At 48.2% G+C, this 27,594-nt stretch overlaps 2 protein-coding genes across 2 annotated transcripts in view; one reads left to right on the top strand and one right to left on the bottom strand.

Annotated features, from left to right (window-relative positions):
• ZBTB7A (zinc finger and BTB domain containing 7A) overlaps positions 1 to 26,053 on the top strand; it is a 65,818-nt gene extending 39,765 nt beyond the window's left edge. Inside the window, exons 2-3 of the mRNA XM_083720507.1 lie at positions 6,038 to 7,230; positions 18,311 to 26,053. Of these exons, the coding sequence (XP_083576633.1) occupies positions 6,053 to 7,230; positions 18,311 to 18,767 (1,635 nt within the window). The 5' untranslated portion in view covers positions 6,038 to 6,052 and the 3' untranslated portion in view covers positions 18,768 to 26,053. The remainder of the gene's footprint in view (positions 1 to 6,037; positions 7,231 to 18,310) is intronic.
• LOC310835758 (protein-lysine 6-oxidase-like) overlaps positions 1 to 27,594 on the bottom strand; it is a 390,424-nt gene that overhangs the window by 196,137 nt on the left and 166,693 nt on the right. The window lies entirely within an intron of this gene.

Raw genomic sequence — 27,594 nt, 5'->3', positions numbered from 1 at the left:
CAATATAACATATATCATAACATATTTTCTTCACTTCTTTAGACTTCCTCACGTCTCCCGCTCCCACTTGCATCATTGTCAGTTCTTGCCCGCAATTTACCATCTTGTTTACATTCTTATGTCCCATTCATTTAAAATATAATCTAATATTTCTCCCAAAGGTTTATGATTTTTCCTCAATCTCACTTAACATCCTAGTTGCATCTAATTTAGTGGTAGTCAATTATTTATGATCTAGCCTCCATCTTAACATTCAACCAAATTACAATGCTTTTTTAAATAAATCTTAAATTTCTTCCAATCTTCTTCAACCTTCTCTTCTCCCAGGTCTGGGATTCTGCCGGTCATCTCAGCTAATTCCATATAGTCTATCAGTTGCATCTGCCACTCTTCCAGTGTGGGTAGATCTTGAGTTTTCCAGTGCTTAGCGATGAGTATCCTTGCTGCCGTTGTTGCATACATAAAAAATGTTCGGTCCTTCTTTAACACCCCTTGGCCAACAATACCCAAAAGGAAGGCCTCTGGTTTCTTAAGGAAGGTATACCTAAATACCTTTTTCAGCTCATTATATATCATTTCCCAGAAGGCCTTCACTCTAGGGCAGGTCCACCAGAGGTGAAAGAATGTTCCATCATTTTCTTTACATTTCCAACATTTATTATCAGACGAATGGTATATTTTGGCAAGTTTAACTGGGGTCATGTACCATCTATATATCATTTTCATTACATTTTCCTTCAAAGCATTACATGCAGTGAAGTTCAGCCCAGTGGTCCACAACCTTTCCCAGTCCTCAAACATGATGTTATGCCCAATGTCCTGTGCCCACTTTATCATAGCCGATTTAACCATTTCATCTTGTGTGTTCCATTTTAACAGCAAGTTATACATTCTTGAAAGTACCTTGGTTTTAGGTTCTAGCAGTTCTGTTTCCAATTTCGATTTCTCCACCTGGAACCCTAACTTTTTGTCATTTTTAAAAACTTCTTTAATCTGAGCGTAATGTAACCAGTCTCGCACTTTGTCCTTCATTTTCTCCAAACTCTGCAATTTCCAATTGTCTCCATCTTTTTCTAATATTTCCCAATATTTTGGCCATTTGGCCTCCATATTGGGTCTTTTTCGGGCCTTAGCTTCCAGCGACCTTCTGATCGGCAAGCCCTAGGCTCTGTGGTTTAACCCACAGCGCCACCCGCGTCCCAAGGTTGCCTACCCCTGAATTAGGCCAAGGGGTGAAATGACCCCCTCTGTCCCTCGCAGCTCTCTTCTCCTCAGGCCACGCCTCTTTGCTAGCCTAACTTTGCATCTTCCTTGCTTTCCCCCCATTGCAGATTATGTCCTTTAACTCTTGATTCCATGATTCTTCTCCCATCAGCCAGTTTCTCAGCCTATGCTACCTCACCGGGTTGTTTGTAAGGATCCTAGTCTGGCGCGGTGGCGAAGCGTTTGAGCCGCTCCCAAGCTCTCGAGAGGGCAAGCAGTCTTGTCGTTGTTTTGATTTGCATAGTTTCGTTTCCCTGTAAAAAAAGATCAAATAATGCAATTCAGCATGAACGAATTTAATTGTAACGCGAGCCTTCGCATTGTCACAAGAGGAGGCAGGTCAGGATTTGAACGGGGAACCTCGGGCTCGCTGGGGCTGCGTCTACCCAGCCTACAGAGCTCTCTTCAGGCACGAAAGGGAATTGCTGCATCCACCAAAAATCTCTGCCATTGGGTGCCCACACAGAGACCCTAGATTGGGGAGATGTGCTGAGAATATTAGGACATTGGAGCTCGAAAACATGGGTAGGCAAACTATGTCCCGGGGGCCGGATCTGGCCCAATCGCCTTTTCAATCCGGCCCACAAACGGTCCAGGAATCAGCGTGTTTTTACATGAGTAGAGTGTGTCCTTTTATTTTAAATGCATCTCTGCCTTCTTTGTGGGGCATAGGAATTGGTTCATTTTTTCCCTTCAAAATATAGTCTGGCCCCCCACAAGGTCTGAGGGTCAGTGGACCGGCCCCCTGCTGAAAACGTTTGCTGACCCCTGAAATCAATGATAAGATGTAGGCAAATTTGCTTGTTGTTGTTGCTTTATAGGATGAAATGCAAGGTAAAAAAAACCGTGAGTAAACAGTTGAGTGCCTGGAGGCGGTTGGAGGATGGATGGCGAACAGATTGAGGTTGAATCCTGACAAGACAGAAGTACTGTTTTGGGGGGACAGGGGGCGGGCGGGTGTGGGGGACTCCCTGGTCCTGAATGGGGTAACTGTGCCCCTGAAGGACCAGGTGCGCAGCCTGGGGGTCATTTTGCACTCACAGCCGTCCATGGAGGCACAGGTCAATTCTGTGTCCAGGGCAGCTGTTTACCAGTTCCATCAGGTATGCAGGATGAGTCCCTCCCTGCCCGCAGACTGTCTCGCCAAAGTGGTGCATGCTCTGGTTATCTCCCGCTTGGACTACTGCAATGCGCTCTACTTGGGGCTACCTTTGAAGGTCACCCGGAAACTGCAATTAATCCAGAATGTGGCAGCCAGACTGGTGACTGGGAGCGGCCGCCGAGACAATATAACACCGGTCCTGAGAGATCTGCATTGGCTCCCAGTATGTTTCCGAGCACAATTCAAAGTGTTGGTGCTGACCTTTAAAGCCCTAAACGGCCAGTATACCTGAAGGAGCGTCTCCACCCCCATCGTTCTGCCTAGACACTGAGGTCCAGCTCTGATGGCCTTCTGGCAGTTCCCTCACTGCGAGAAGCCCAGTTACATGGAACCAGACAGAGGGCCTTCTCGGTGGTGGCACCTGGCCTATGGAACGCCCTCCCTTCAGATGTGAAGGAAATAAGCAGCTATCTTCTCTTTAAAAGACATCTGAAGGCTTCAGGGAAGTTTTTAATATTTAATGCTGTACAGTGGTGCCTCGCTAGACGAAAATAATTCGTTCCGCGATTCTCTTCGTCTAGCGGTTTTTTCGTCTTGCGAAGCAAGCCCATTGACAGCTTAGCAGATTAGTGCTAGAGCTGTCAAGCGGCTTTCAGCGATCAGCTGTTAAGCGGCTTATCAGCGGAACAGCTGATAAGCGGCTTAGCGGCTTAGGAAAAGGGCAAAAAAAGCAACAACAAAAAAACGCCGGGGGACACAACATTTTTTCGTCTTGTGAAGCAACCCCATAGGGAAATTCGTTTTGCGATGCGCCTCCAAAACGGAAAACCCTTTCGTCTAGCGGGTTTTTCGTCTTGCGGGGCACCACTGTATTGTTTTTAACACTCAATTGGGATCCGCCCAGAGTGGCTGGGGAAACGCAGCCAGATGGGCGGGGTATAAATAATAAATTATTATTATTATTATTGAAACAAAATCAACAAAACAGGAACAAGATCAGCTTGAGGGCTAGTGGCGTGAGGCATTTGGTAGGCAGCTATTCGAACGCCAGAATTCCACCAGCAGCACAAAAAATAGTTACTGGACCGCAGGAGTCCGCAAAGTTTTTGTGGCTTGAGCCAGTACACGCTCCTGAAGATGCCACAGTGGGCTGGGGTGTGCATGCGCACACATGCACAAATGCTATTTCTGGCGCGGAGGCATGCGCAGCTTCCTATTGGCTGCAGAAGCTGGCCAGCATCGCTGAAGGCGGTCCCTTCTCTGCTCTGGCCAGCAGGGTTGCCGACCCCTGGAACACAGGATCCTGCTCCCTGAGAATCTTGGTTTTTATTAAATTGAAACCAAGGTGCTAGTCCCCAGTGCCAAGAAGGCAAGTTGCCTGATATCGCAAAAACCTGGGTTTCAGTGGCGCCTTACTGGCATTCCCCCATGACTATTAGAACTGTTCTTTTGCCAAATACCTGGATGCACAGAATAAAGGGGAATCGTGTCGACGTGCGAACTTGGCGCAATCTCTCTATCCAGCGCCCAGCTTTTCTTAGTGCTCACGGAATAGGAACTTGAGGTCTAGAAGCATTCAATGTTTGCTGGGTTGCTCAAAAGGAGGTCCGTGGGGTATGGAATGGTGGGTTTTTTCTCAGGGTGGGTTTGGTTTAAATCAAATCGATTTAAATCACTAGTCAGTAAGACTTGATTTAAATCATTATTATTTTTTACAGAAAGAGTCATTTTATTGTTTTTAGCCTCCCTGAGCCCGGCTTCGGCTGGGGAGGGCGGGATATAAATTATTATTATTATTATTATTATTATTATTATTATTATTGCTGGTATTCTTAATATTTACAACCCATTTCATTTTTGGAATAATAAATTTTCAGAGTCGGTTTTTTTACAGTTATATCAAAAAGCACTGATTTGGTTATACTATTAGAAATACATAGGCAATTGTGAAACTATGGCGAGGTTTAATAAGTTGAGTGTTTATATTTGGGCAACTATTCCGCTGTACTTTATTGGAAGGAGGAAAATAATCGTAACCATTTAAACAATCGATTTAGCTAAAACAATAACATTATGTCACATGTGTCCATGTTCGTTAACTGATGTGGTTAAACAATTAAAAAAAAAACTTAGACTGAGCTTAAATACTTAAAACAAATCCTTATTTCCTGATGAATAGCCTTTGGACTATAATGTAACTTAAAGAGAAAATCTTTTTCCTCTGAAAGCATTTTATTTTAAAAATCCGATTTAATTTTTTTTTAAAAAAAATCTGATTTAAGTAAAAAAAAAATTACTTTTTTGGTGTGTTTTTTTTTAGTCATTTTTATCCACCCTGGTTTCTCTCGAGGCAGGAACGTGCGTGTTGCAGGTGGGTGTTGCTGGCACCCTCTCTTGTGGCACTCCAGAAACCCTGCGTGGTTGGGCAAACCAGAATTTCCTTCTGTTTCGTGTTGGCGCCTGGTGGGTGGGGAGCCAGTCTTTCCTGTTTCAGCCTTGCTTGGTCATCATGACTATGGCATGGGAGGGCGATGTGCAAACAAGCATCCGGATGATTCTTGCAATGAGGTGCATGTCAGCGCAGATCATAGAATTGTGGAGTAAGGGGGTGATCTCGTCCAACCCTTTATGGTACAGGAATCCCTTGGCCCAAGACAGGACTCGAACCCACGGCCCCGGCGTTTAAGAATCTCATTCTATACCCCACTGAGCTCTTCCAGACGTGGGTACATTCCCTTCTGAATCCTGGGCGTTCCAAAGCACAGTGGTACCTCGGGTTACAGACGCTTCAGGTTACAGACTCTGCTAACCCAGAAATAGTGCTTCAGGTTAAGAACTTTGCTTCAGGATGAGAAGAAAAATCGCGTGGCGGCAGCAGCAGGAGGCCCCATTAGCTAAAGTGGTACCTCAGGTTAAGAACAGTTTCAGGTTAAGAACGGGCCTCCAGAACGAATTAAGTTCTTAACCCGAGGTACCACTGTATTTGGAACGGGTGGTGGTTTCAAAATACAGTGGAATCTCCAAATATGAACTTAATTCGCCCCAGGGGTCTATACTTACCCCCAAAAAAGTCTGTATCCGGAGGCGCTGCTTCTGCGCGTGCGCACGGCCGATAGAGTGCTTCTGTGCATGCACAAAGCACACAGAGCGTTTCTGTGCATGCGCACGCGACGATACCCGGAAGTATACACTTCCGGTGTTGCTGCATTCGTAACTCGAAATTACGTTACCCGAAAACCCGAGGTACCACTGTAATTGCATATTAGTTACACCAAATTTGATTTCCGTTGACCTTGCCAAGTCTATGTGCTCATATAGTTTGATTTGCCACACTCTTAGTAATGGAATTCCCAATTTTATTTTGGTAGTTCTGCACCTATAATACCTAACAAAAAGGCCTCTGGTTTTTTAAACAAAAGTTATCTTAAATATTTTCTCTTGCTCGTTATATATCATTTCCCAGAAGCCACCTACGGGTGTGTGTGTGTGTGTTCTAGCACCGTTTGACGGTTTCTAGCACCGTCTGACGGTTTCTAGCACCGTTTGACTGTTTCTAGCACCGTTTGACTGTTTCTAGCACCGCTTGACGGTTTCTTTAGCACCGTTTGACGTTTTCCAGCACTGCTTGACAGTTTCTAGCACTGCTTGATGGTTTCTCTTTCCTCTCCCCAGCCCCCTGGTGTCAGCATGGAGGGCGGTGTGGACGGCCCCATCGGAATCCCCTTCCCCGACCACAGCAGCGACATCTTGAGCAGCCTGAACGAGCAGAGGAACCACGGCCTGCTCTGCGACGTGGTGATCCTGGTGGACGGGCAGGAGTTCCCCACGCACCGCTCGGTCCTGGCGGCCTGCAGCCAGTACTTCAAAAAGCTCTTCACCTCAGGGCTGGTGGTCGACCAGCAGAACGTGTACGAGATAGACTTTGTGAGCGCCGAGGCCCTCTCGTCCCTGCTGGAGTTCGCCTACACGGCCACCCTCACCGTCAGCACTTCGAACGTGGGCGAGATCCTCAACGCCGCCACGCTGCTAGAGATCCAGGCGGTTAGGGACGTTTGCACGGATCTGCTGGACAGGAAGATTCTGGCCAAGCACGACCAGATGGACACAGTAGATCAAATTGATCAAAGGAACCATCTCAGAGCGAAAGAGTACCTGGAGTTTTTTCAGAGCAACCCCATCAACGGGCAGCAGGGCACCTACCCGTGGACCAACCCAGACTTGAGGGACCTCCAGCGGCTCGGCTTCCGGGGCCCGGAGGTCAAGGAGGAGCCGGACTGCAACGGCCTGGACTTCTACACTCAGGCCGCCCTCAGCGACAGACCAAAGGCGAACGACGGCGACCCCGACGGCAAGATGTGGCTGGAGGCCGAGGAGGCGAAAGCGGCCGCCGCCGCCCAGGGACCCTTGTTCCCCGCCTCGCAGAACGGACAGTACGGCCTGGGCACGGTGCCCGGGGAGGACGAGGCGGCGGCTCAACTGGACCAGCAGGAGGCGGGGGGCTCCCCCGCCTTCGTCCCCGGGGAGAGCGAGGAGGCGGACCCCCGGGAAGTGGACGGCCTGGCCGCCAGCACCCTCCTGCAGCGGATGATCAATTCCGTGGAGCGGCAGCAGCTGGCCGAGGACGACCGCAAAGACGACGACGGAGTCATGGATTATTACTTGAAATACTTTAGCACTTCCCAAGAGGGGGGCGAGTACCCATCCTGGTCCCACAAGTCAGAGAAGAAGATCCGGGCCAAAGCATTCCAGAAGTGCCCCATCTGCGAGAAGGTAATCCAAGGGGCAGGCAAACTTCCTCGCCACATCCGGACCCACACGGGAGAGAAGCCGTATGAATGTAACATTTGCAAAGTTCGGTTTACGAGGTGAGCACGGGGAGAGGGGGCGGGGTCGCAGGGTTGCCCCCCTGCGGAAGATCCCAGTCCTTGCTACTGTGAAAATTTTCTCCTTATAGGGCACACTGGCCCATAGGGCGCACCTAGTTTGGGGGGGGGAATAAGGAAAAAAAATCCCCCCCCAGGCGCGGGGCTGGGGCGGGGGAAGCCGGAGCTTCCCCCGACCCCAGCCCCCAGAACAGGCTGCTATCCGCAAGCCTTCGGAGCCCGGCGGGAACTCCCACCAGGCTCCCAAGGCTTGCGGATAGCTTCCTGAAGCCTGCATTCGCCCCATAGGACGCACACACATTTCCCCTTCCTTTTTGGAGGGGGGAAAAGTGCGTCCTATAGGGCGAAAAATACGGTATTTATCGTTCGTTCGTTCTAAATTTTCGTAAATTTATACACTGCTTATACAAGGCGGATAAGATAAAACAGTAAGATCGGGGGGGGGGGAATTGTAGCTGTGCTTTGTGACATACGAACGTTAAAATACAGTGGTACCTCGGTTTCCGAACATAATCTGTTCCGGAAGACTGTTTGAGTTCCAGAAACGTTCGGAAACCGAGGTGCAAAATGCGGCTTGTAACTTTAATGGAGAAAATGGAGGAAAATATCATATACGCTCAGCGGAAGCCATTTCGACTTCCGAGGCGCGTTCGAAAACAGAAGCGTTTACTTCCGGGTTTACAGCGTCCGAGTTCCAAAACGTTTGTCCAGGAATCAGCGTGTTTCTACATGAATAGAATGTGCCCTTTTATTTAAAATTCACCTCTGGGTTATTTGCAAGCCCTGCCTGGTGTTTTTTACACAAGTAGAATGTGTGCTTTTCTTTAAAATGCATCTCTGGGTTATTTGTGGGGCATAGGAATTTGTTCATTTTCCCCCACCTCCAAAATATAGTCCGGCCCCCCACAAGGTCTCAGGGACGGTGGACTGGCCCCCTGCCGGAAAAGTTTGCTGACCCCTGATCTAAACACTGCAGGGAGGGCAGAATTGCCAGAGATAATTTGGAACTGAACTGCGAACTGACCGTGAACTGAATTAGTTTGCTTCTCTTTGGACGTATTGGAACGTTAAAAAAAATGAACTTTCCAAGTTCTCTGCAGGTCGGCCGTACAAAATTTTAAGCCCGGATGTGGTGTGGGGGGGAGGGATGGCATTGAAAACAATGGATTTGGAGCATTGAAACAGCGTTAATCCGACCTCTCGGGGGGGGGAGGCTGGTTTTGGTGGAGAAGAGCCCTCCCCACCTGCTCAGGTGTGTGCCAGCAGCCTCCCATCCCAAAATGCAAGCGGATCTCTTTGAACACACCTGGGGAAGAATTTGAGAGGTGTACTAAGATCCACAACCCATAATTTGCCCTTCCCTGTCAGTGCCCCACGTTACTGGAGGAACAAAATTGCACCCAGGAAAACAAGGTAGGAAACCTTTTGCAAAAAGTGTGTTTGTTTTTAACCTGTTGCTTTAGTTTTTATTGTTTTTTGTTTATTTCTTGCTCGTGATGATACATTTATTTATTTAGTAAAGTTTTAAAACTTTACAGTCACATACCGAACGTACAACATAGAAACAAGATTCCAAGGAATCTCCTGGACTTCCCTCCTTCCCTTTGTGGTGGATCCTGTTATTAATTACTTCCTTCTGCGTCTTTTATAATAATCCAAATCTTTTACATCTCCATTGTATCCAAAATTCACCATTAAACTACAAGTGTTATTCAAATCCTACTAACAATTTTAACTGTTTACAATGGTCCTTAAAATAATCTCTAAATTTTCCCCATTATTTGAAATTTTGGTCTTCCTTATTTCTGATCATTTTAGCCATTTCGGCATCCATCCATCAACTTGATCAGCCATTCTTCTCTGGTCGGGACTTTTATCTTCTTTCCATCTTTGAAAAGTTACTATTATTTTCATCCTTATTATTAGTTTATTGCATTTGTACCCAACCAATGAGCCGAGCGGGGCTTCGAACCCTCTTCTCCCAGGTCTTCCAATCTGGTTATCATTATAGGGCACCCTGGGTATTTTCCAAAGAAGCAAAATTCAAGAATGTGCTTAAAAGTTGGCTCTTTGTAAGCCAAAACTCACTGCCAGAAAAGTGGTCCAGGGACAAGAAGCTAGATTCAACATATCTGAGCACTAGTAACTTTGGGGGGCTTGTTGTGAACTGTTACTCCTTTGTTTTTGCTGTTTTGTTTTTTTGGACTGTGGGCCCCCTAGATATACACTCATACCTTGGTTTTCAAACAGCTTAGCTCCTGAACATTTTGGCTCCTGAACGCCACAAACCCGAAAGTAACTGTTTCGGCTTGCAAACTATTTTTGGAAGCTGAACGTCCAATGGGGTTTCTGCAGCTTCCGATTGGCTGCAGTAGCTTCCTGCAGCCAATCGGAAGCCACGCTTTGGTTTCCGAACATTTTGGAAGTCGAACGGACTTGTGGAACGGATTCCATTTGACTTCCAAGGTACAACTGTGTGTGCAGATTCTTACCAGGTTGCCATTTTAACTACAGTGGTGCCCCGCAAGACGAACGCCTCGCAAGACGAAAAACCCGCTAGACGAAAGGGTTTTTCTGTTTTGGAGGCGCTTCGCAAAACGAATTTCCCTATGGGGTTGCTTCACAAGACGAAAAAATCTTGCGTCCCCCAGCGGTTTTTTTTTGCTTTTTTTGCCCTTTTCCTAAGCCGCTAAGCCGCTTATCAGCTGTTCCGCTGATAAGCCGCTTAACAGCTGATCGCTGGAAGCCGCTTGACAGCTCTAGCACTAATCCGCTAAGCTGTCAATGGGCTTGCTTCGCAAGACGAAAAAACCGCTAGACGAAGAGAATCGCGGAACGGATTAATTTCGTCTAGCGAGGCACCACTGTACGTTTGAAATGACAACGAGAGGTTGTGCAACAGTGTGACGCGGCAGCTAAAAAAGCCAATGCAATTCTGGGCTGCATCAATAGGAGTATAGCATCTAGATCAAGGGAAGTAATAGTGCCACTGTATTCTGCTCAGTCAGACCTCACCTGGAGTACTGTGTCCAGTTCTGGGCACCACAGTTCAAGAAGGACACTGACAAACTGGAACGTGTCCAGAGGAGGGCAACCAAAATGGTCAAAGGCCTGGAAACGATGCCTTATGAGGAACGGCTAAGGGAGCTGGGCATGTTTAGCCTGGAGAAGAGGAGGTTAAATATATAAAAGGATGTCACAAGGAGGAGGGAGAAAGGTTGTTTTCTGCTGCTCCAGAGAAGCGGACACGGAGCAATGGATCCAAACTACAAGAAAGAAGATTCCACCTCAACATTAGGAAGAACTTCCTGACAGTAAGAGCTGTTTGACAGTGGAATTTGCTGCCAAGGAGTGTGGTGGCGTCTCCTTCTTTGGAGGTCTTTAAGCAGAGGCTTGACAACCATATGTCAGGAGTGCTCTGATGGTGTTTCCTGCTTGGCAGGGGGTTGGACTCGATGGCCCTTGTGGTCTCTTCCAAATCTATGATTCTATATGTGTATTTCGCAGTACGTTTTCTGGCTGACAAGAGACAATTATTCCTCTTGACGTTTTAAAGCCACTTAGAGTAGTACTCTGCAGGAGCCCGTCGGACATTACTGAACTCTAGTTCCCATCAACATGAGCCAGCCAAGGCGCCAAAGATCATAGCCATGTGGAGCTAAAGATTTGGCGATGGGCAGTGTTAGAAACTCAGATATACAGTGCTACCTCTGGATACGAACGGGATCCATTCCGGAGCCCTGGTCGCATCCAGAAGCGAACGCAACCAGTGACTGTGCATCTTCACGTGTGCGGGTTGCAATTTGCTACTTCAATTCATGCGCGTGACGTCATTTTGACTGCGCATGCGCGAGGGGCGAAACCCAGAAGTAACGCGTTCTGTTACTTCCGGGTTGTCACAGAGCGCAACCCGAAAGAGCTCAACCTGAAGCACATTTAACCCGAGGTATGCCTGTACAAAGGGACGCGGGTGGCGCTGTGGGTTAAACCACAGAGCCTAGGACTTGCCGATCAGAAGGTCGGCAGTTCGAATCCCCTCGACGGGGTGAGCTCCCGTTGCTCGGTCCCTGCTCCTGCCAACCTAGCAGTTCGAAAGCACGTCAAAGTGCAAGTAGATAAATAGGTACCACTCCGGCGGGAAGGTAAACGGTGTTTCCGTGCGCTGCTCTGGTTCGCCAGAAGCGGCTTAGTCCTGCTGGCCTCATGACCCGGAAGCTGTACGCCGGCTCCCTCGGCCCGTAAAGCGAGATGAGCGCCGCAACCCCAGAGTCGGCCACGACTGGACCTAATGGTCAGGGGTCCCTTTACCTTTACATACATACACACATACATACATATATACAGACATACATACCCTCCTATATAGCTGGGGTTCCCCATCCACTCTGGCCGGCTCCCAATGGGCTATTAAAACATGCTAAACCATTGAACATTAAAAACTTCCCTAAACAGAGCTGCCTTCAGATGTCTTGTAAAAGTCAAGTACAGTGGTACCTCAGGTTACAGACACTTCAGGTTACAGACTCAGAAATAGTACCTCGGGTTAAGAACTTTGCTTCAGGATGAGAACAGAAATTGCGGGGCGGCGGCAGCAGGAGGCCTCATTAGCTAAAGTGGTGCTTCAGGTTAAGAACACTTTCAGGTTAAGAACGGACCTCCAGAACAAATTAAGTTCTTCACCCGAGGTATCACTCTAGTAGTTGCTTATTCCCTTGACATCTGAAGGGAAGGCGTTCCACAGGGCGGGTGCCACCACCGAGAAGGCCCTCTGCCTGGTTCCCTGTAACCTCACTTCTCGCAGGGAGGGAACCCCCAGAAGGCCCTGTATATGTCAGCTTCAAAGGTCAGCACCAACACTTTGAATTGTGCCCGGAAACGTCCTGGGAGCCAATGTAGGTCTTTCAAGACCGGTGTTATATGGTCTCGGCGGCCGCTCCCAGTCACCAGTCTAGCTGCCGCATTCTGGATTAGTTGTAGTTTCCGAGTCACCTTCAAAGGTAGCCCCACGTAGAGTGCATTGCAGTAGTCCAAGCGGGAGATAACCAGAACATGCACCACTCTGGCAAGACAGTCCGCAGGCAGATAGGGTCTCAGCATACGTACCAGATGGAGCTGGTAAACAGCTGCCCTGGACACAGATTTGACCTGTGCCTCCATGGACAGCTGTGAGTCCAAAATGACTCCCAGGCTGCGCACCTGGTCCTTCAGGGGCACAGTTACCTCATTCAGGACCAGGGAATCCTCCACACCTGCCCGCTTCCTGTCCCCCAGAAACAGTACTTCTGTCTTGTCAGGATTCAACCTCAATCTGTTAGCTGCCATCCATCCTCCAACCTCCTCCAGGCACTCACACAGGACCTTCACTGCCCTCACTGGTTCTGATTTAAAAGAGAGGTAGAGCTGGGTATCATCTGCATACTGATGAACACCCAGCCCAAACCTCCTGATGATCTCTCCCAGCGGCTGCATGTAGATGTTGAAAAGCATGGGGGAGAGGACAGAACCCTGAGGCACCCCACAAGTGAGAGCCCAGGGGTCTGAACACTCATCCCCCCCCCACCACTTTCTGAACACGGCCCAGGAGGAAGGAGCGGAACCACTGTAGGACAGTGCCCCCAGCTCCCAGCCCCTCAAGACGGTCCAGAAGGATGTTATGGTCGATGGTATCAAACGCCGCTGAGAGATCCAGCAGAACTAGGAAACAGCTCTCACCTTTGTCCCTAGCCTGCCAGAGATCATCAACCAGTGAGACTAAGGCAGTTTCAGTCCCATGATGAGGCCTGAATCCCGACTGGAAGGGATCCAAATGGTCCGCTTCTTCCAGGCGTGCCTGGAGTTGTTCAGCAACCACTCGCTCAATCACCTTGCCCAAGAATGGAAGATTTGAGACTGGGCGATAGTTGGCCATCGTGGCCGCATCTAAAGATGGTTTTTTAAGAAGCGGTTTAATAACCGCCTCTTTCAGCGGGTCTGGGAAGGCTCCCTCACGGAGGGAAGCATTCACCACCCCATGAAGCCCATCGCCCAGTCCTTCCCGGCTAGCTTTTATAAGCCAGGATGGGCAAGGATCCAGGAGACAGGTGGTTGGTTTCACTCGTCCAAGCAGCCTGTCCACATCCTCGGAGGTAACAGATTGGAATTGATCCCACTCAACTTGACTAGACAGAACTCTAGCACTCTCCCGCCCTGGCCCTGCTCCCACGGTGGAGTCTACTTCTTCCCGAATCTGAGCGATTTTATCTGCAAAAAACTTTGCAAAATCATTGCAGGAGAATATGTGGCCCATACTGGGCCCCGATGTTACAGGTGGTTCCGCTAAATTGTGAACCACCTGAAAAAGTCTCCTGCTGCTGTTTTCTGCAGATGCAATAGAGGCGGTGAAGAAATTCTTCTTCGCCGTCGCTATCGCCACTTGGTAGGCTCGACGTTGAGCTCTAACATGTGTCCGGTCAGATTCGGAATGAGTTATCTGCCACCGGCGCTCTAGCCGTCTCAACGATTGTTTCATTGCCCTCAGATCCGTGGAAAACCACGGGGCTCTCCGGGCTCCATGCAATCGGAGAGGGCGCTTCGAAGCCAAACTGTCAATAGCCCTGGTTAACTCCGCATTCCAGCGGGCCACCAGGGAATCAGCTGAAAGGCCATCAACATAAAAAGCATCCCCTACCACTCTCTGGAAACCATTTGGATCCATTAAGTGGCGGGGGCGGACCATCCGAATTGGTCCCACCTCCCTGCAGAGGGGATGGGTCGCAGAGAAGTCCAGTTGCACCAGGAAGTGATCTGACCATGGCACTTCTTTTGTTTCACTTTTACTTAGTGTCAGATCACCAACATCCATAGAGGTAAACACCAGGTCCAAGGCATGTCCGCGGCTATGGGTTGGGCCAGACTTATTCAGGGACAGCCCCATGGAGGCAATGCTTTCCACGAAGTCCCGAGCTGCCCCTTGTAAGGTCGTGTCGGCATGGATGTTAAAATCCCCTAGGACGACCAAGCTAGGTGTCTCCAGGAGAACATCCGCCATGACCTGAAGCAGCTTGGGCAGGGAATCCTTGGTGCAGCGGGGAGGTCAGTACACCAAAAGGAATCCTGTACTGCCCCTATTGCCCAACTTCCAGAACATGCACTCAGAAAACTGGGTCTTCCCAATAGGACGCCTGGTGCAAACTAATGACTTTCTAAAAATCACTGCAACCCCCCCCTCCCCGCCCACATGACCTGGGTTGCTGTGCATAAGAGAAACCTGGTGGACAAGCAGCGGCAAGGACAGGCCCATCTGCTTCATCCAACCAAGTCTCTGTTACACATGCCAGGTCGAGTCCTCCATCCATGATCAAGTCATGGATGGCAGTGGTCTTATGAGTCATTGACCTGGCATTGCACAGCAGCACCTTCAGGTCATGTGGGTATCCCTTGCTGATTCTAGTATCCATCCGGTCAGGACCAGACCCGGAGGCAGGAATAGTCCTCAGACAACGACTAAACCTGCCTCCTCTGTAATGACATGGTCTGGTCTTAGCATAACTCCTCCTCCTACCCGTGATCACTGAGATCGGTTGTCCCAGTGCATTCCCCCCTGTGGAACATGCCCCAGCCATTTTGTGGGCTGGGGCCCACTCCCCGGCAGCCCTGACCCCTCCCCCTAAGAACAAAATAACAACTTATACAAACAAACAAAACCAATAAAACAATACAAACAAAAAAAATGTAAAAATTACAAAAACATCAAAATAAAAAAAATAATTCCCCAAACCCAACCAAACATCCATCCCACCCCCACCCCCCACATACAAAAAACCCAAAAGAATTTTTTTAAAAACATTTTAAAAACACTCTGTGCCCCTCCTGCAGTAACACTGTCCTAGTGAGGCCTGTCAGGCCCTGCCCTGGGCCAGGTGGTAAGTGGCAAGAGCAGGGCCCTCAGGCACTCACTCAGGGGAGTCCTCCTGGGCAGCAGGCAGCAAGCAGCACGCAGTCCTTGTGAAGCCCCCCTTCCCGCTGGAGTGGTACCTATTTATCTACTTGCACTTTGACGTGCTTTCGAACTGCTAGGTTGGCAGGAGCAGGGACTGCGCAACGGGAGCTCACCCCGTCGCGGGGATTCGAACCGCCGACCTTCTGATCGGCAAGTCCTAGGCTCTGTGGTTTAACCTACAGAACCACCCGCATCCCTGCCAGTTTTGGAGGGGGGGGTGCAAAACCGTCGTTGGAGTGGAGGAAGCAAGCCTCACGAGCTGAAGAGTCTAATCATCCCCTCGTGACACTGAAGGCCCTTTCTTGTTTCTCCCTACCCGCCCCCCCCCCTTTAATGTTCTCTGCTCTTATTTTCCACCTCCCTTCCCCTCTGGAAGGGAGAGTCCCTTATGCATTTAAAAGCGGCTCTGTTGCAGCCGAGGTCATAAACTGCGGTGCATTAGGAAGATTGATGGGTGGAGCGGGGGGGGGGGCAGCCTGCTGCACTCGGAAGAGGCATGAAAATAACGCCGGGGAGAAGCACTGAGGATGTTGTTGCCCACGCTCTCCTCCCCACACTGAATCCCATAGCCTGCGCTACTTCTTGACATGCAGATAGATGCCCCTGACAACCTTTGAAGCTGTGAGATACACAAAAACACACTTGTTGTTTAGTTGTGTCCGACTCCTTGTGACCCCCTGGACCAGAGCATGCCAGGCACTCCTGTCTTCCACTGCCTCCTGCAGTTTGGTCAAACTCATGTTAGCTTCGAGAACACTGTCCCACCATCTCGTCCTCTGTCATCCCCTTCTCCTTGTGCCCTCCATCTTTCCCAACATCAGGGTCTTTTCCAGGGAGTCTTCTCTTCTCATGAGGTGGCCAAGGTCTTGGAGCCTCAGCTTCAGGATCTGTCCTTCCAGTGAGCACTCAGGGCTGATTTCCTTCAAAATGGATCGGTTTGTTCTTCTTGCAGTCCATGGGACTCTCCAGAGTCTCCTCCAGCACCAGAATTCAAAAGCACCCATTCTTCGGCGATCAGCCTTCTTTATGGTCCAGCCCTCACTTCCATACATCACTACTGGGAAAACCATAGCTTTAACTATACGGACCTTTGTCGGCAAGGTGATGTCTCTGCTTTTTAAGATGCTGTCTAGGTTTGTCATTGCTTTTTCCCCAAGAAGCAGGCGTCTTTTAATTTCGTGACTGCTGTCACGAAACACCCCCCCCCAAAAAAAGCCCATTGCCACTTGGACATAGTAGAGCACCTTATTTTTCACGCAGTGGCATCTCAGGGTTGCAGAGTCCCGTCTGAAATTACGGAGAGCTGTTGCCAGCCAGAGCGGACCCTTCTGGTCTTCGTATAAGGCTCCAGCCTAGCACCCAGAGGTTTCCATGTGGTTGCAGTTGGGAACCACGCCATTTACAAAACGTGCCTCATTTCCTTCCCCCCCATAGTTTTTGTTAGATTTTCTGTTTTACACATTTAGAATATTCATTTAAACAACCTTAAAATGTCAGTGACTTCCCTTCTTCTCGTTCCATGGTTCATTTTGCGTATCATAAATCCCTGCGTATTTTACAGAAGCGAAAGCATTCAGTATTCCATTATTACATCCATCAAAACTTACTGAGACTGTTGAATTTATCTTAATGTTGCCCATCTGGCTGGGTTTCCCCAGGCACTCTGAGCGGCTCTCAACGGAATATTAAAAGCACAATGAAACATCAAACTTTAAAAACTTCCCTAAGCAGTGCTGGCTTTAGATGTCTTCTAAAAGTCAGGTAGATGTCTATTTTCTTGACGTTTGATGGGAGGGAGCCACTACCAAGAAGGCCCTCTGCCTGGTTCCCTGTACCTTCATTTCTCGCAATGAGGGAACCGCCAGAAGGCCCTTGGAGCTGGACCTCAGTGTCCAGGATGGACGATGGGGATGGAGACACTCCTTCACGTATACTGGGCCATTTAGGGCTTTAAAGGTCAGTACCAACACTTTAAATTGTGCTTGGAAACGTACTGGGACCCAATGTAGGTCTTTCACGACCAGTGTTATATGGTCTTGCCGGACACTCCCAGTCACCAGTCTAGCTGCCGCATTCTGGATTAATTGCAGTTTCCGGGTCACCTTCAAAGGTAGCCCCACGTAGAGTGCATTGCAGTAGTCCAAGTGGGAGATAACCAGAGCATGCACCACTCTGGCAAGACAGTCTGCGGGCAGGGAGGGACTCATCCTGCATACCTGATGGAACTGGTAAACAGCTGCCCTGGACACAGAATTGACCTGTGCCTCCATGGACAGCTGTGAGTCTCCAAGGTCCAGTTCCAAGGGCCTTCTGACAGTTCCCTTCCTGCAAAAAGCAAAGCTACAGGGAACCAGGCAGAGGGCCTTCTCGGTGGTGGCGCCCGCCCTGTGGAATTCCCTCCCACCAGATGTCAAAGAGAAAAACAACTACCCGACATTTAGAAGGCATCTGAAGGCAGCCCTGTTCAGGGAGGTTTTTAATGTGTGACATTTTAATGTATTTTTAATCTTTGTTGGAAGCCGCCCAGAGTGGCTGGGGAAACCCACCCAGATGTGTGGGGTACAAATAAATTATTATTCCAAAATGACCCCCAAGCTGCACACCTGGTCCTTCAGGCACACAGTTGCCACATTCAAGACCAGGGAGTCCCCCACACCTGCCCGCCCCTGTCCCCCCCCCAAAAAAAACAGTAAAAAGGTAAAGGTACCCCTGACCATTAAGTCCAGTTGCGGCTGACTCGGGGGTTGCGGTACTCATCTTGCTTTATGGCCGAGGGAGCCAGTGTCCAGCTTCCGGGTCATGTGGCCAGCATGACAAAGCCGCTTCCGGCGAACCAGAGCAGTGCACAGAAACACCGTTTACCTTCCCGCCAGAGTGGTACCTATTTAGCTACTTGCGCTGGCTAGGTAGGGACCGAGCAAGGTAGCTCACCCCATCGCTGGGATTCGAACCGCGACCTTCTGATCGGCAAGCCCTATGCTCTGTGGTTTAACCCCCACAGCGCCACCCATAAAAACAAACCAACAGTACTTCGGTCTTAAATCTTCCCTCCGTAACTTTTCCTTCCTCCTCTTTCCGACGCAGGCAGGACAAGCTGAAGGTTCACATGAGGAAACACACCGGCGAGAAGCCCTATCTTTGCCAGCAGTGTGGGGCGGCCTTTGCCCACAACTACGACCTGAAGAACCACATGCGCGTCCACACGGGCCTGCGCCCCTACCAGTGCGAGAGCTGCTTCAAGACTTTCGTCCGCTCCGACCACTTGCATCGGCACCTTAAGAAGGATGGCTGCAACGGCATTCCTTCCCGGAGAGGGCGCAAGCCCCGCGTGAGAGATGCTTCTGCGCCCCCCGCCCCGGCTTCCAACCCCGACGACGGGAGTCTGGCGGGCGGTGAGGAGGCCCACGAAACGCAGGATGCGACTGCGCCGCAGGACGGCTTAGAACAGCACTTTGACGGGAGTTCGAGCGCCAAAGCGGCGTCGGGGGGTTTGAATGTAGGGGGGGTGAAGTCCGAGGGCGAAACGGAAGAACTCTCCTAAAAAAAAAACCAACCAAAAAACAAAACCCGTAACGAGAAAAAAAAAAGGTGTCACAAAATCTAGTTATAACTTTTCCTCCAGTTCCTCTTTTAAAATATGGTTTCCTCGCTCTTTTTGGGGGGGGGCGAGGAAAAGAATAGCCTTATAAGTCTATAATATATATATATATATCTTGTTTGTGATCTTCCCCATAATAATAGGCAGTTTGTTGTACCCCTCTCGTTAGCCGCAGATTAATTTTTAAGGTTTTTTTGTTTTTTCCTGCCCTTGGGGGTGGGGGTGTTTAGAGGAAAGGTTTGGAGACCGGGCTGGAGGGGAAAAGAGAGGGGGGGGTCTATTAAATACAAGACGAAGCTTCCAGAGTTTTTAGTTTGTTAAACGTTTTAAAACTTATACATATATATATGTGTATATATAAATATATATTATATTGGAGATTTTATCTATTTTAGCAAGCGTAATGTTCCAAAGGAACAAAAAAAGCAGGGAGATAAATTGTGTTGGTGGCTTGAGGAATCAATGAATTGGTGGGGTGGGGTGGAACTTCCTTCCTCTTCCTCTCTCCACCCCCCCCCCGCCGTTGTCCCCCCCCCCGTCCTGAAGGTGCTCATTTTGTTTCAGATAATACCCATGGAGGTTTTAAGTTTTCTCAAGGGTTTTGTTTTGTAGCGGGGTGACAAATTACCTTCCAGCCTCTGGGTTCCTGGCGCTGTCTAAATGCAAATCTTTAAACTATTTGGGCCAATGACTTGGGGGGGGGCCACGCTCCTGATTTTTTCCATCGCAAGATCTTGAGGAGTCCCGTAAATCCGTCCTTGCAAATCGACGGAGGTGGATTTCCTGTGCTGCAAATTCCGGCCCATTCAAATTTTATTTTTCGAAAGGCTCGCGGATTTTAAAAATAATCCGTTCGCCGTTCCTGCCAACCCCCTGGTCGTAAAAGGGGTGGGGTGAGGAGGCTGCGCCGGCAGCCCCCCCACCCAAGGGCGTCAGGTCTAGAATTCACCTACGTTGGTAGGTGTCAAAATTATCCTGCCGGCAGCATAGAATCGTGCGGTCCCAGCGCAAATTTCGAATCGTTCATCTGGTCCACGTTCGATTTGGCTTCCGTTAAAGATCTCCCCCCAGCATTTGAGTCGTCAATTGGCCGGGAGGCGCTGATCCAACCTGTGAACAACATTTGCCGGTTAAAAGTTTGCTATTTAACATTGCTCCTTGTGTGCCCTGCGGAATGAAACCAAATTTTGTTCGAGGATAAAGTAAGCCGCTGCAGAGAGAAGCGTTAGGGCTGCCTCTACTCAGGGCTGAACCCATTTAAATCGAGGATCCTGGGCTCATTAATTTCTACTCGTGAGTAGAATTTGGCTGGAAACAACCCTTTGGGGTTCAGCAATTCCCTGTTGCAGTCCTTAAACACAGCGCTGTGCCTCTTCCACATTGCATATTGCAAATTTAAGGGCATGTTGTAACTAGACCTTACGCAGGCAGGATGTTGCCCCGCACAGTCCGACTTTCTAAAAATTCCCCCCTCCCCTTCGTGCTGATCAGGTTCCAGCCTTGATCACAAATCACCCTTTGCGGGAAACCTGAGTTCCAGCAACGCAAGAATTTTGGGAAATGCTCTATTTTGAGTTCAGAAAACCTGGAGCTATTGCACCTTGACTTAAAAGCTTCCCGGCTAAAAAGAACAGGACTCTTTTAAAAGGGTTGCGGGAGCTTGTGATGCCTTTAGCCTCTTCAGGGGTTGCATTTTCGACCTCCTAGAGCACCTCAGGCTTGGGGGCGCCCTACCTTCCCACCCCACGGCGCTCTTGCCAAGAGTTCTCATGGGGGTCTTGCTGGCAGAAGGGCAAAATAGGCATTGGGGGGTGAGATTTGCAAGGAGCGGCCATGAACCTGAGTTGGTGGCGATGCTATAGACCCGGGCAGCCTCTGTGTCCACAGCCCCCCCTCTGCCATTTTTTATCTGGAGGGGTGCAATTCCCTGTGCCCCCTCCCACCTTTCTCTCCCCGGTCCTCTTACCCCTTTTGGTACTATAGATATATATATATGCCTAGCACAAAAAACCAAGCCAGGACCAGCCAACGCACTGAAATGAAATTGTGGTTTATTCAAGTAGGGTCCCATCTTCCAGTTTACGCCCCCTGAGTTACTGAGATTTTACGGAGCCTGACTTAAAAAGCAAGGTTTGTGGTCCAAGCTGTTTCCTGTGTTTGACCCACCAAATCCTATTTAGCAGACCAACCATCTGATGTAGAAGAAAATAGTGTTCTAGATAACGCAGCGGCTGTTCTATCAGGTTTATTAGAAAAAGTGTCGGCACCCTCTTAAGCTAAGAAACCAAGGACACCTTTTTATCCATTTCAGAATTTTCTAAATGCACAGTTTAAAAATGATTCTAAAAGAGAGAAAGAGAAAGAGAGATTTAAGTCTTTTTTTTGTTTTTGCAAGCACTTTTAAAGATTTTTCGTTTAATTTAAATATGAGAGAAAAGGTGACCAGTTTGGCCGAATGTAACCGAACAGGGGAGTGTGTGTGTGTTTGTTTGTTTGTGACGGGAAAGTGTGAGGGGGAGGAACAAAGAAAAATAAAATGGGTTGGGTGGGAAGATGTGGATGTTTTATTTAATATAGAAAAAAAAGCAATAAAAAAAACCCCACACACACAAAAAAAAGATTAGAAACTTAAGAAGTCTTAGCACTTTGAAATGGAACGGGTACTTTGAAATCACTTTATCTTAATTTAAAAGAAATATATATAGCTATATATATATATATAAAAGAAAGAAACAAATATGTTTACACGTTGAAACCATCTTCTACAGAAAGAAATTTATTGTTGTTTGTTGTTTTTATTAAAATAATTCCTAAAATTGAATTTATTTTTGTAAGAGAGAAAAAAACAAAACAAATGTATATATCTATCTATCTTATCTATATATTTGAGAGAAAGAAAGAGAGAGAGAGAGTTAAAATGAAATCCACCGTTTTGGTTCGTGGATTGAGACCAGGAGCAAAGCGAAACGTAGAAAAATAAAACCGGGAGGACTGGAGTTAATTAGATTCTGTGACACAGCAAAATTTAGAGGAATAAAGTAGCCCTCGGAAGTGATTTGCACTTCGGGGAAAAACACAAAATACAAAAATGGAAGCTTGAATTTTTAGGCAGGAATCATTGGGTTATTTTGTGTATGGTTTCTCCACCCCAGCCCTCTTTTATTTTTTTTTTATTTTTTTCCTTTTTATGTCTTACTGCCAGTGCTGGCCTGTCCGTTTTCTAATTGGTTTTCCCCTTCATCCGGCCACAACTATCATTCCCAGGACCACCTCCCTCAAGAAAGGAGATTTCGAGACCTTCCTCCCCAAAATCTGTTTTCAATCGGGTTTTGAGGGCTCCATTCGATGGGGGACAACACAACTTGGCTTGTGTTTGTGCTGACTTTCCTTCCAAATGCTTTGCCCCCGTCTCTTGCACAAACCCCCTAAAAAACACCCCTCCAAACTGAAAATATGCTGTATTGTTTTTAACACTCAATTGGGAGCCGCCCAGAGTGGCTGGGGAAACCCAGCCAGATGGGCAGGGTATAAATAATGATTTTTATTTTAAAAACAAGCTTTTAAGGGCGGTTTGGATTCCAAATTTGATGTCCGTTTTCATTTGCCGTTACTCAACTCTCGGCCCCCCCCCCCCCAAGTGCTTTGGGTCAGCGTCGCTCATCTTTCCTTGGGAAAAAAGGGTTCCGATCCAAGTTTAATGCTTCAAAGATGATCAAGACCGAAGCGAATTGATGGATGCAAAATGGGGAGGAAAAACCCATTTTCCCATGGAAGCTTGGTTTTCAGGAGCTCCACTTGCCCAGTCCAGGGGAAAAGGAGAAGGGGTGGAAAAGCCAATTTGCAAGGAAACTCTTTTTGGGAAACAGTGGCGAAAGATCCCCAAAATCTGGTTATCGAAAGGCAATCTGTGCAGAACAGCTTCCATCTTGGTTTCCTAATCTGGGACCGGATTTTTATTTTATTTTTGCAAAGCCCGCAAAAAAAACCAAAAAATTGAATTGGGAGCAGATTCATTTTAAGCCGTGACTCGCCTTCCGTAACAACTCTTGCAAACAGGGAGGCAAAAACCTTTTCAAGGGTCTGTTTCTATTTTAAAACAAAAAACAAAACCCTGCAAATCAAACGGCTTGAAAATAAATAAATTTGGTGGACAGACACTGCTTTGGGATCTTTCCATCGTTTTTGTGGATCCGGCCCGTTCAAAGCAAACCGGAGGAGGTCCTGGCAGTTGGATGGTTGTGGCCCCATCACCGACACCCCCCCAAAAAAATATTTCTCTTCCATAGAGAACCTCGGCTTAGCACTGACTTAAAAAACGATTGCATATGCAAAAATTAGCGTGGACTTTGTAAATAGATAGATACATGAGATTCTTTATTGTAATCAAAAGTTGTGGTATCTCTACCAGTTTGTTTTACACCTCTTTGTTTCCATGACTTGTTTATGTTTTGTGTGTATTCCCCCCCCCAAAAAAAACCTGTTTCTCTCCCCCCCCATCCGAAATCTCTTCCCCCCACTTTTCAAGCCACCTAACAACCAATCAATATCCAATCTTCCCATGCTCCATCAGTCAGTGCAAAAGGCTTCCTTTATTTTTCTCTCTCTCTCTCTTCAAAGTCAGGGTGTTTTCGAACCGTAGGAACAGGGTGGGGTTTGTTCTTTGGGGTTTAATTTTTTATTATTATTTTGGGACACCTAAGAGATAGCAGCCAAATCCCTCTCTCTTCCCCCCCCCCTCCCACCGCCTTGCTTTTTAATCCTGACGCGGTCCTATCCTGCCCAGAAAATGGCAGAAGACCAGGTGGAATTCCAAAATCTGTGTCCAGTCCCCGTGAGCATTTGAGGCTCCGTGCAGAACCGGGGACCCCTTTGCTGTGTGCTCCCCCCAAGTTAGCCTTTGCACAAACCGCTATTGCAAGCTTGGGCCCGAGGAGACGCCACAATATTTTATTTTATTTTTGCTTGCCCAGCATCCCTGTACAAATCCCTCCCGTGCATGGCCCTCTTCGTATCCCTCTCTCATTCCTCCATCTCAAGAGTTCCCTCCCCTCGTCCGTTTCGGTCTCTGCAGAGCTTCGGCCGGGAGGGGGCCACCACTACCTAAGGCCACGTCCCCGATGCTTGACCAGCGGCCGCCACCTTCTCTTTCCCTAGGAGTCCTGCGAACTGTACGTAGTTCTGCGTTAGGGGAAGGGCTAAGAAGGGGAAGGGTTGGGGTATCTCTCGAGGGAGAGTTCTCTGCGCCCTCGCCCAAACTACAATTCCCAGGACCCTTCGGAAAGAGAGCATGGCCGTCGCGGCGGAACCCGCCGCGTAATATACCTGTGTCCTGATCCCATTTATTTTATTTTTCGTTTTCCTGAGCAGAGATACCGCACCTTGTTTGTTAGATGAACGTCCGCGGCCCTCGGAAGGGTAAGGGGCGCGGAACGGGGTCCGATGGTCGTTGCTTGGTGTGGGGACTAAGCTTCGAGCCAGAGTGCTGGCAACACTTTAACACAAGCCTTCGAAGCGTTTGCACTAAAAATAAAAATAAGAGAGAGAGAAAAAAAACGAGAGAAAATTATGTACCTTCTCTGTGTAGGGAGGCCTGACCTCTGACATTTTGCCTTAACCTTCTTATTCCTTCTTTGTACAAGTGTTCACAAACACACACACACACACACACACACACACACACACACACAGAAAGGACATCTCTTCGCATGCAAAGTTCCTCTTCCTCGAATCACATACTGTATATAAGGTGTTCGATTTTTTTTTAAAAGAAAATATTATTATTTTTTATTATTATTATTTTATTTTTTAAAAAACAGGTGCAGGTTGTGATAAAGTGTTGCCAAAGAAACTATTGGTTATATTACCGTATTTCAGGAAAAAAAGGAGGAGAAAAAAAACACCTAATGCTTCTAAATGCGACAAAAATAATAATACACATAACAGATAATGTTTCCCTACTTGGCTGGGCTGTTTCCGTGTTTTTTTCTTTCTTGAATTTTACGATCCAAAAAAACCACAACTTAATTTATCAAATGTTAACTTCAAGTGGTTGAAGCTGTATTTTTTTCAGGGTATGTGTGTGTCTTCTACGTCGGCACCTTCCGATCTGTTTTCCCTCGTCTCCATTGCTGTGCTACTGGCTTCCAGCAATTGGAGTTTTAGGAAAAGTCGAGTCGCTTGCAAAATGTCTGTGGGGGGGTCTGCATGCAGAGACATCTCTGTAAATGAATGGATTCCATTGCAAAAAAATAATAATTTTTTGGGGGTGGGGAATAGTTCTATTGAAAGTCTATTTGGCCCAGTAACGACCGAAGAGGTTTCAGTCTGAGAAGCGAGAACTTTTTGCAACTCTCTGTGGGGTGCAGGGCTTGGGGGCACAGTTTTCCTGCTGACCTGGAAGGGACACACAGACCCTCTCGTTGCCATTGATCCTGTGACAGCCGTCAATCTTCCTGTTTGCACCTTCCTGCCCTGCTGTATAAGCTGCTTCCTTGACAATTCTTCCACTGGTGAGTTGGCATTGGCTGTTCCTTGCAAAACCGTGTCATTTGCGTGAATGTAATTTGGGGAGTCCGTGGACAGTGGGGAAGGGGCAGCTGTGTTGTCAAGAGGCTTTGCAGGGGCAGAGCGGGAGACAGCTTGCAACCCCCCCAGCTGAGATCAGAAGGGGCAGATCTCTAGGGCGTTCTGATCTAATTTCCGAAGTAAGTTCTTACCCTCTTTGGCTCAGGTCGTGAGGTTCTTCGTACAGGGGCCCACCTGGAAATGAACCTCTGCAACCTACTAAAATTTATTGCACCCCAGGGTCAGGAGTTGGTGGGAACCTACCGTCGCGAAGTTGGAGATGGTTGTAATGTTGCCCAGGTGTTACGCTCTTGACCACAAACTCTTCCTTGCCAACACTTGAGTTGCCCATGAGTTAGGTCCACCATCTAGCAAACCCCGTTGGTTCTTAAGTGTCCCTCGTCTCCAAAAAGGAGACCCTCAGCTGGTGAGACCTTTTGAGAACTTGCTGGTCCAGATGGAGGAGATAGATGGAGAGAAGGACCTGCGCCCAGTTGACATTTTGCCTCTCAGCTTGCTGATTTTCTCCCACGTGGAAGGAAATCAGGTTCTCAAATTGCGGCAGAGACAGATATGGCCGCTTCTGCCCGTGGTCCTCAATTTTAGGAGAGGGCTTTGGTTTGGCTAAGCTGTGCCCACCCCGCTCGCCTCAGCCCAAACCCACACACACAAAATAAGAAGCCTTAAGCAGAAAAGGAGGATACAGCGTCTTGGAAAAATGTCTTAAAGACTTTCCTTCTTTTGCACTAGCGCTGTCCCGTTGGATCCAATGGGGGAATATTGTTCTGTTGCACTTTAAAAAAAGAGGATATGTAGGAGACTGTTTGCAAAAAAAAAAAAAAACCAGAAAAGGGCAGGGACTTCAGATATGTGTGGTTTTTTAATTGGGGGTGTGTGTGAGAGTTGATGTACGGAAAGGGATTATCCTCCGCTTTAAAGGGGGGGGGGGCTTACTTTATTCACTTTAGACCTGATTCTTCTCTTCAGTTTTTGCTCCAACCAAGACATTTCATAAAGAGCTGTATGGAATAGCTGCTTAGGTTTACTGAGGAAGCGGGACAGAAATGGAGGGTGGGGGTTTTTTCCCCTCACCGTCATTGGCTAAGTTTGGGGGGGGGGTTAAGTTGGAGAATCTTTCATGCTTCCAAAAATTGATTTGGCCTTAATTCATCTCTTCTTCTTCTCCCGTGGCTTCGGTCGAAGTCGTCAGGAAAGGCCCGTCGCGATTCTTCCGCCTCGGCGATACGAGACTATATCTCGAAAGCCTCTTGCCGCCCCCCAAGTTCTAAGTGCTACCCTATAATGACGCTGCTTTCACTTCTTCTCTCCAGGTCAGGCAGCCCGGCTCTGCTATTTAAAAATGAAATCTATAGATCTATTTATATTTTCAACATTTAACGTCTATAAATTTTTAAGTTAAGAAGAGCGCCCCGGAATGTTCTTGTTGATGCTGGGTGTTTTTTCCGGGGGGGGGGGGCGGGAAGAGAGAGATGCTGTTCTTTTTAAAAAGAGAGAGCATTTTGCCAGCTTTAGTTTGCATTTAGTTCCATACCCCCTTGAAAGCTCCTTTTTCTCATCCTTTGAAGAGCTTCCCTGGAGCTTCTCAGAAGCAACGGCAACTGAAGTCATTCCGCAAGCGGGAACGGCTTCCGCTCGCTAAGCAGAACTTCCCCCCTCTCTCTCTGCTCCCCCTGGGTGCCCCCCAAAATCCCCCACCAATCCACTCCAGATAGCTGGAGGAACCCGCAGAGCAAATTTGGGGGTATTTGGTGGGAAGGAGAAAGAGAGGGGGCTTTAATTGCACAAGCTGTTCCGCTTGTGGAATGACTTAAGAGTGACCCAACCAAGGGACAGTTCAAACGTCAATCTGGGAGCGGGTTCCTAAGTTTTTTGTTCATTCTTCTAGACACCCAATTTTTCAGGTGGACCAGGAGATGGGGGACCCAGCTGCTTCAGAAAATGTTCAGGGAGATGGGGAGCTGCGTGGTCCAGTATCCTCCGAGAAGGGCCGCAGGTTGTCCCATCTCTTGTGATATGCGAAAGGTAAATCAGAGCTTAACGTCAGGTGTGTTGGGCCCTCACCTTGCTTAATAATTTCTTCCTTCTGTTGTTGCCGTCGCAGTTAGCTATACAGAGAACAATCTCGCCAGAGCACTCTCTCTCTATATATAAAATCCATATTTTAAAAACACCGCCACGAACCCTT

The sequence above is a fragment of the Podarcis gaigeae genome (assembly GCF_964106915.1).
Source record: "Podarcis gaigeae genome assembly, chromosome: 18".
Lineage (NCBI taxonomy): Eukaryota > Metazoa > Chordata > Lepidosauria > Squamata > Lacertidae > Podarcis > Podarcis gaigeae.
This window is presented reverse-complemented; position numbering and strand designations above follow the sequence as displayed.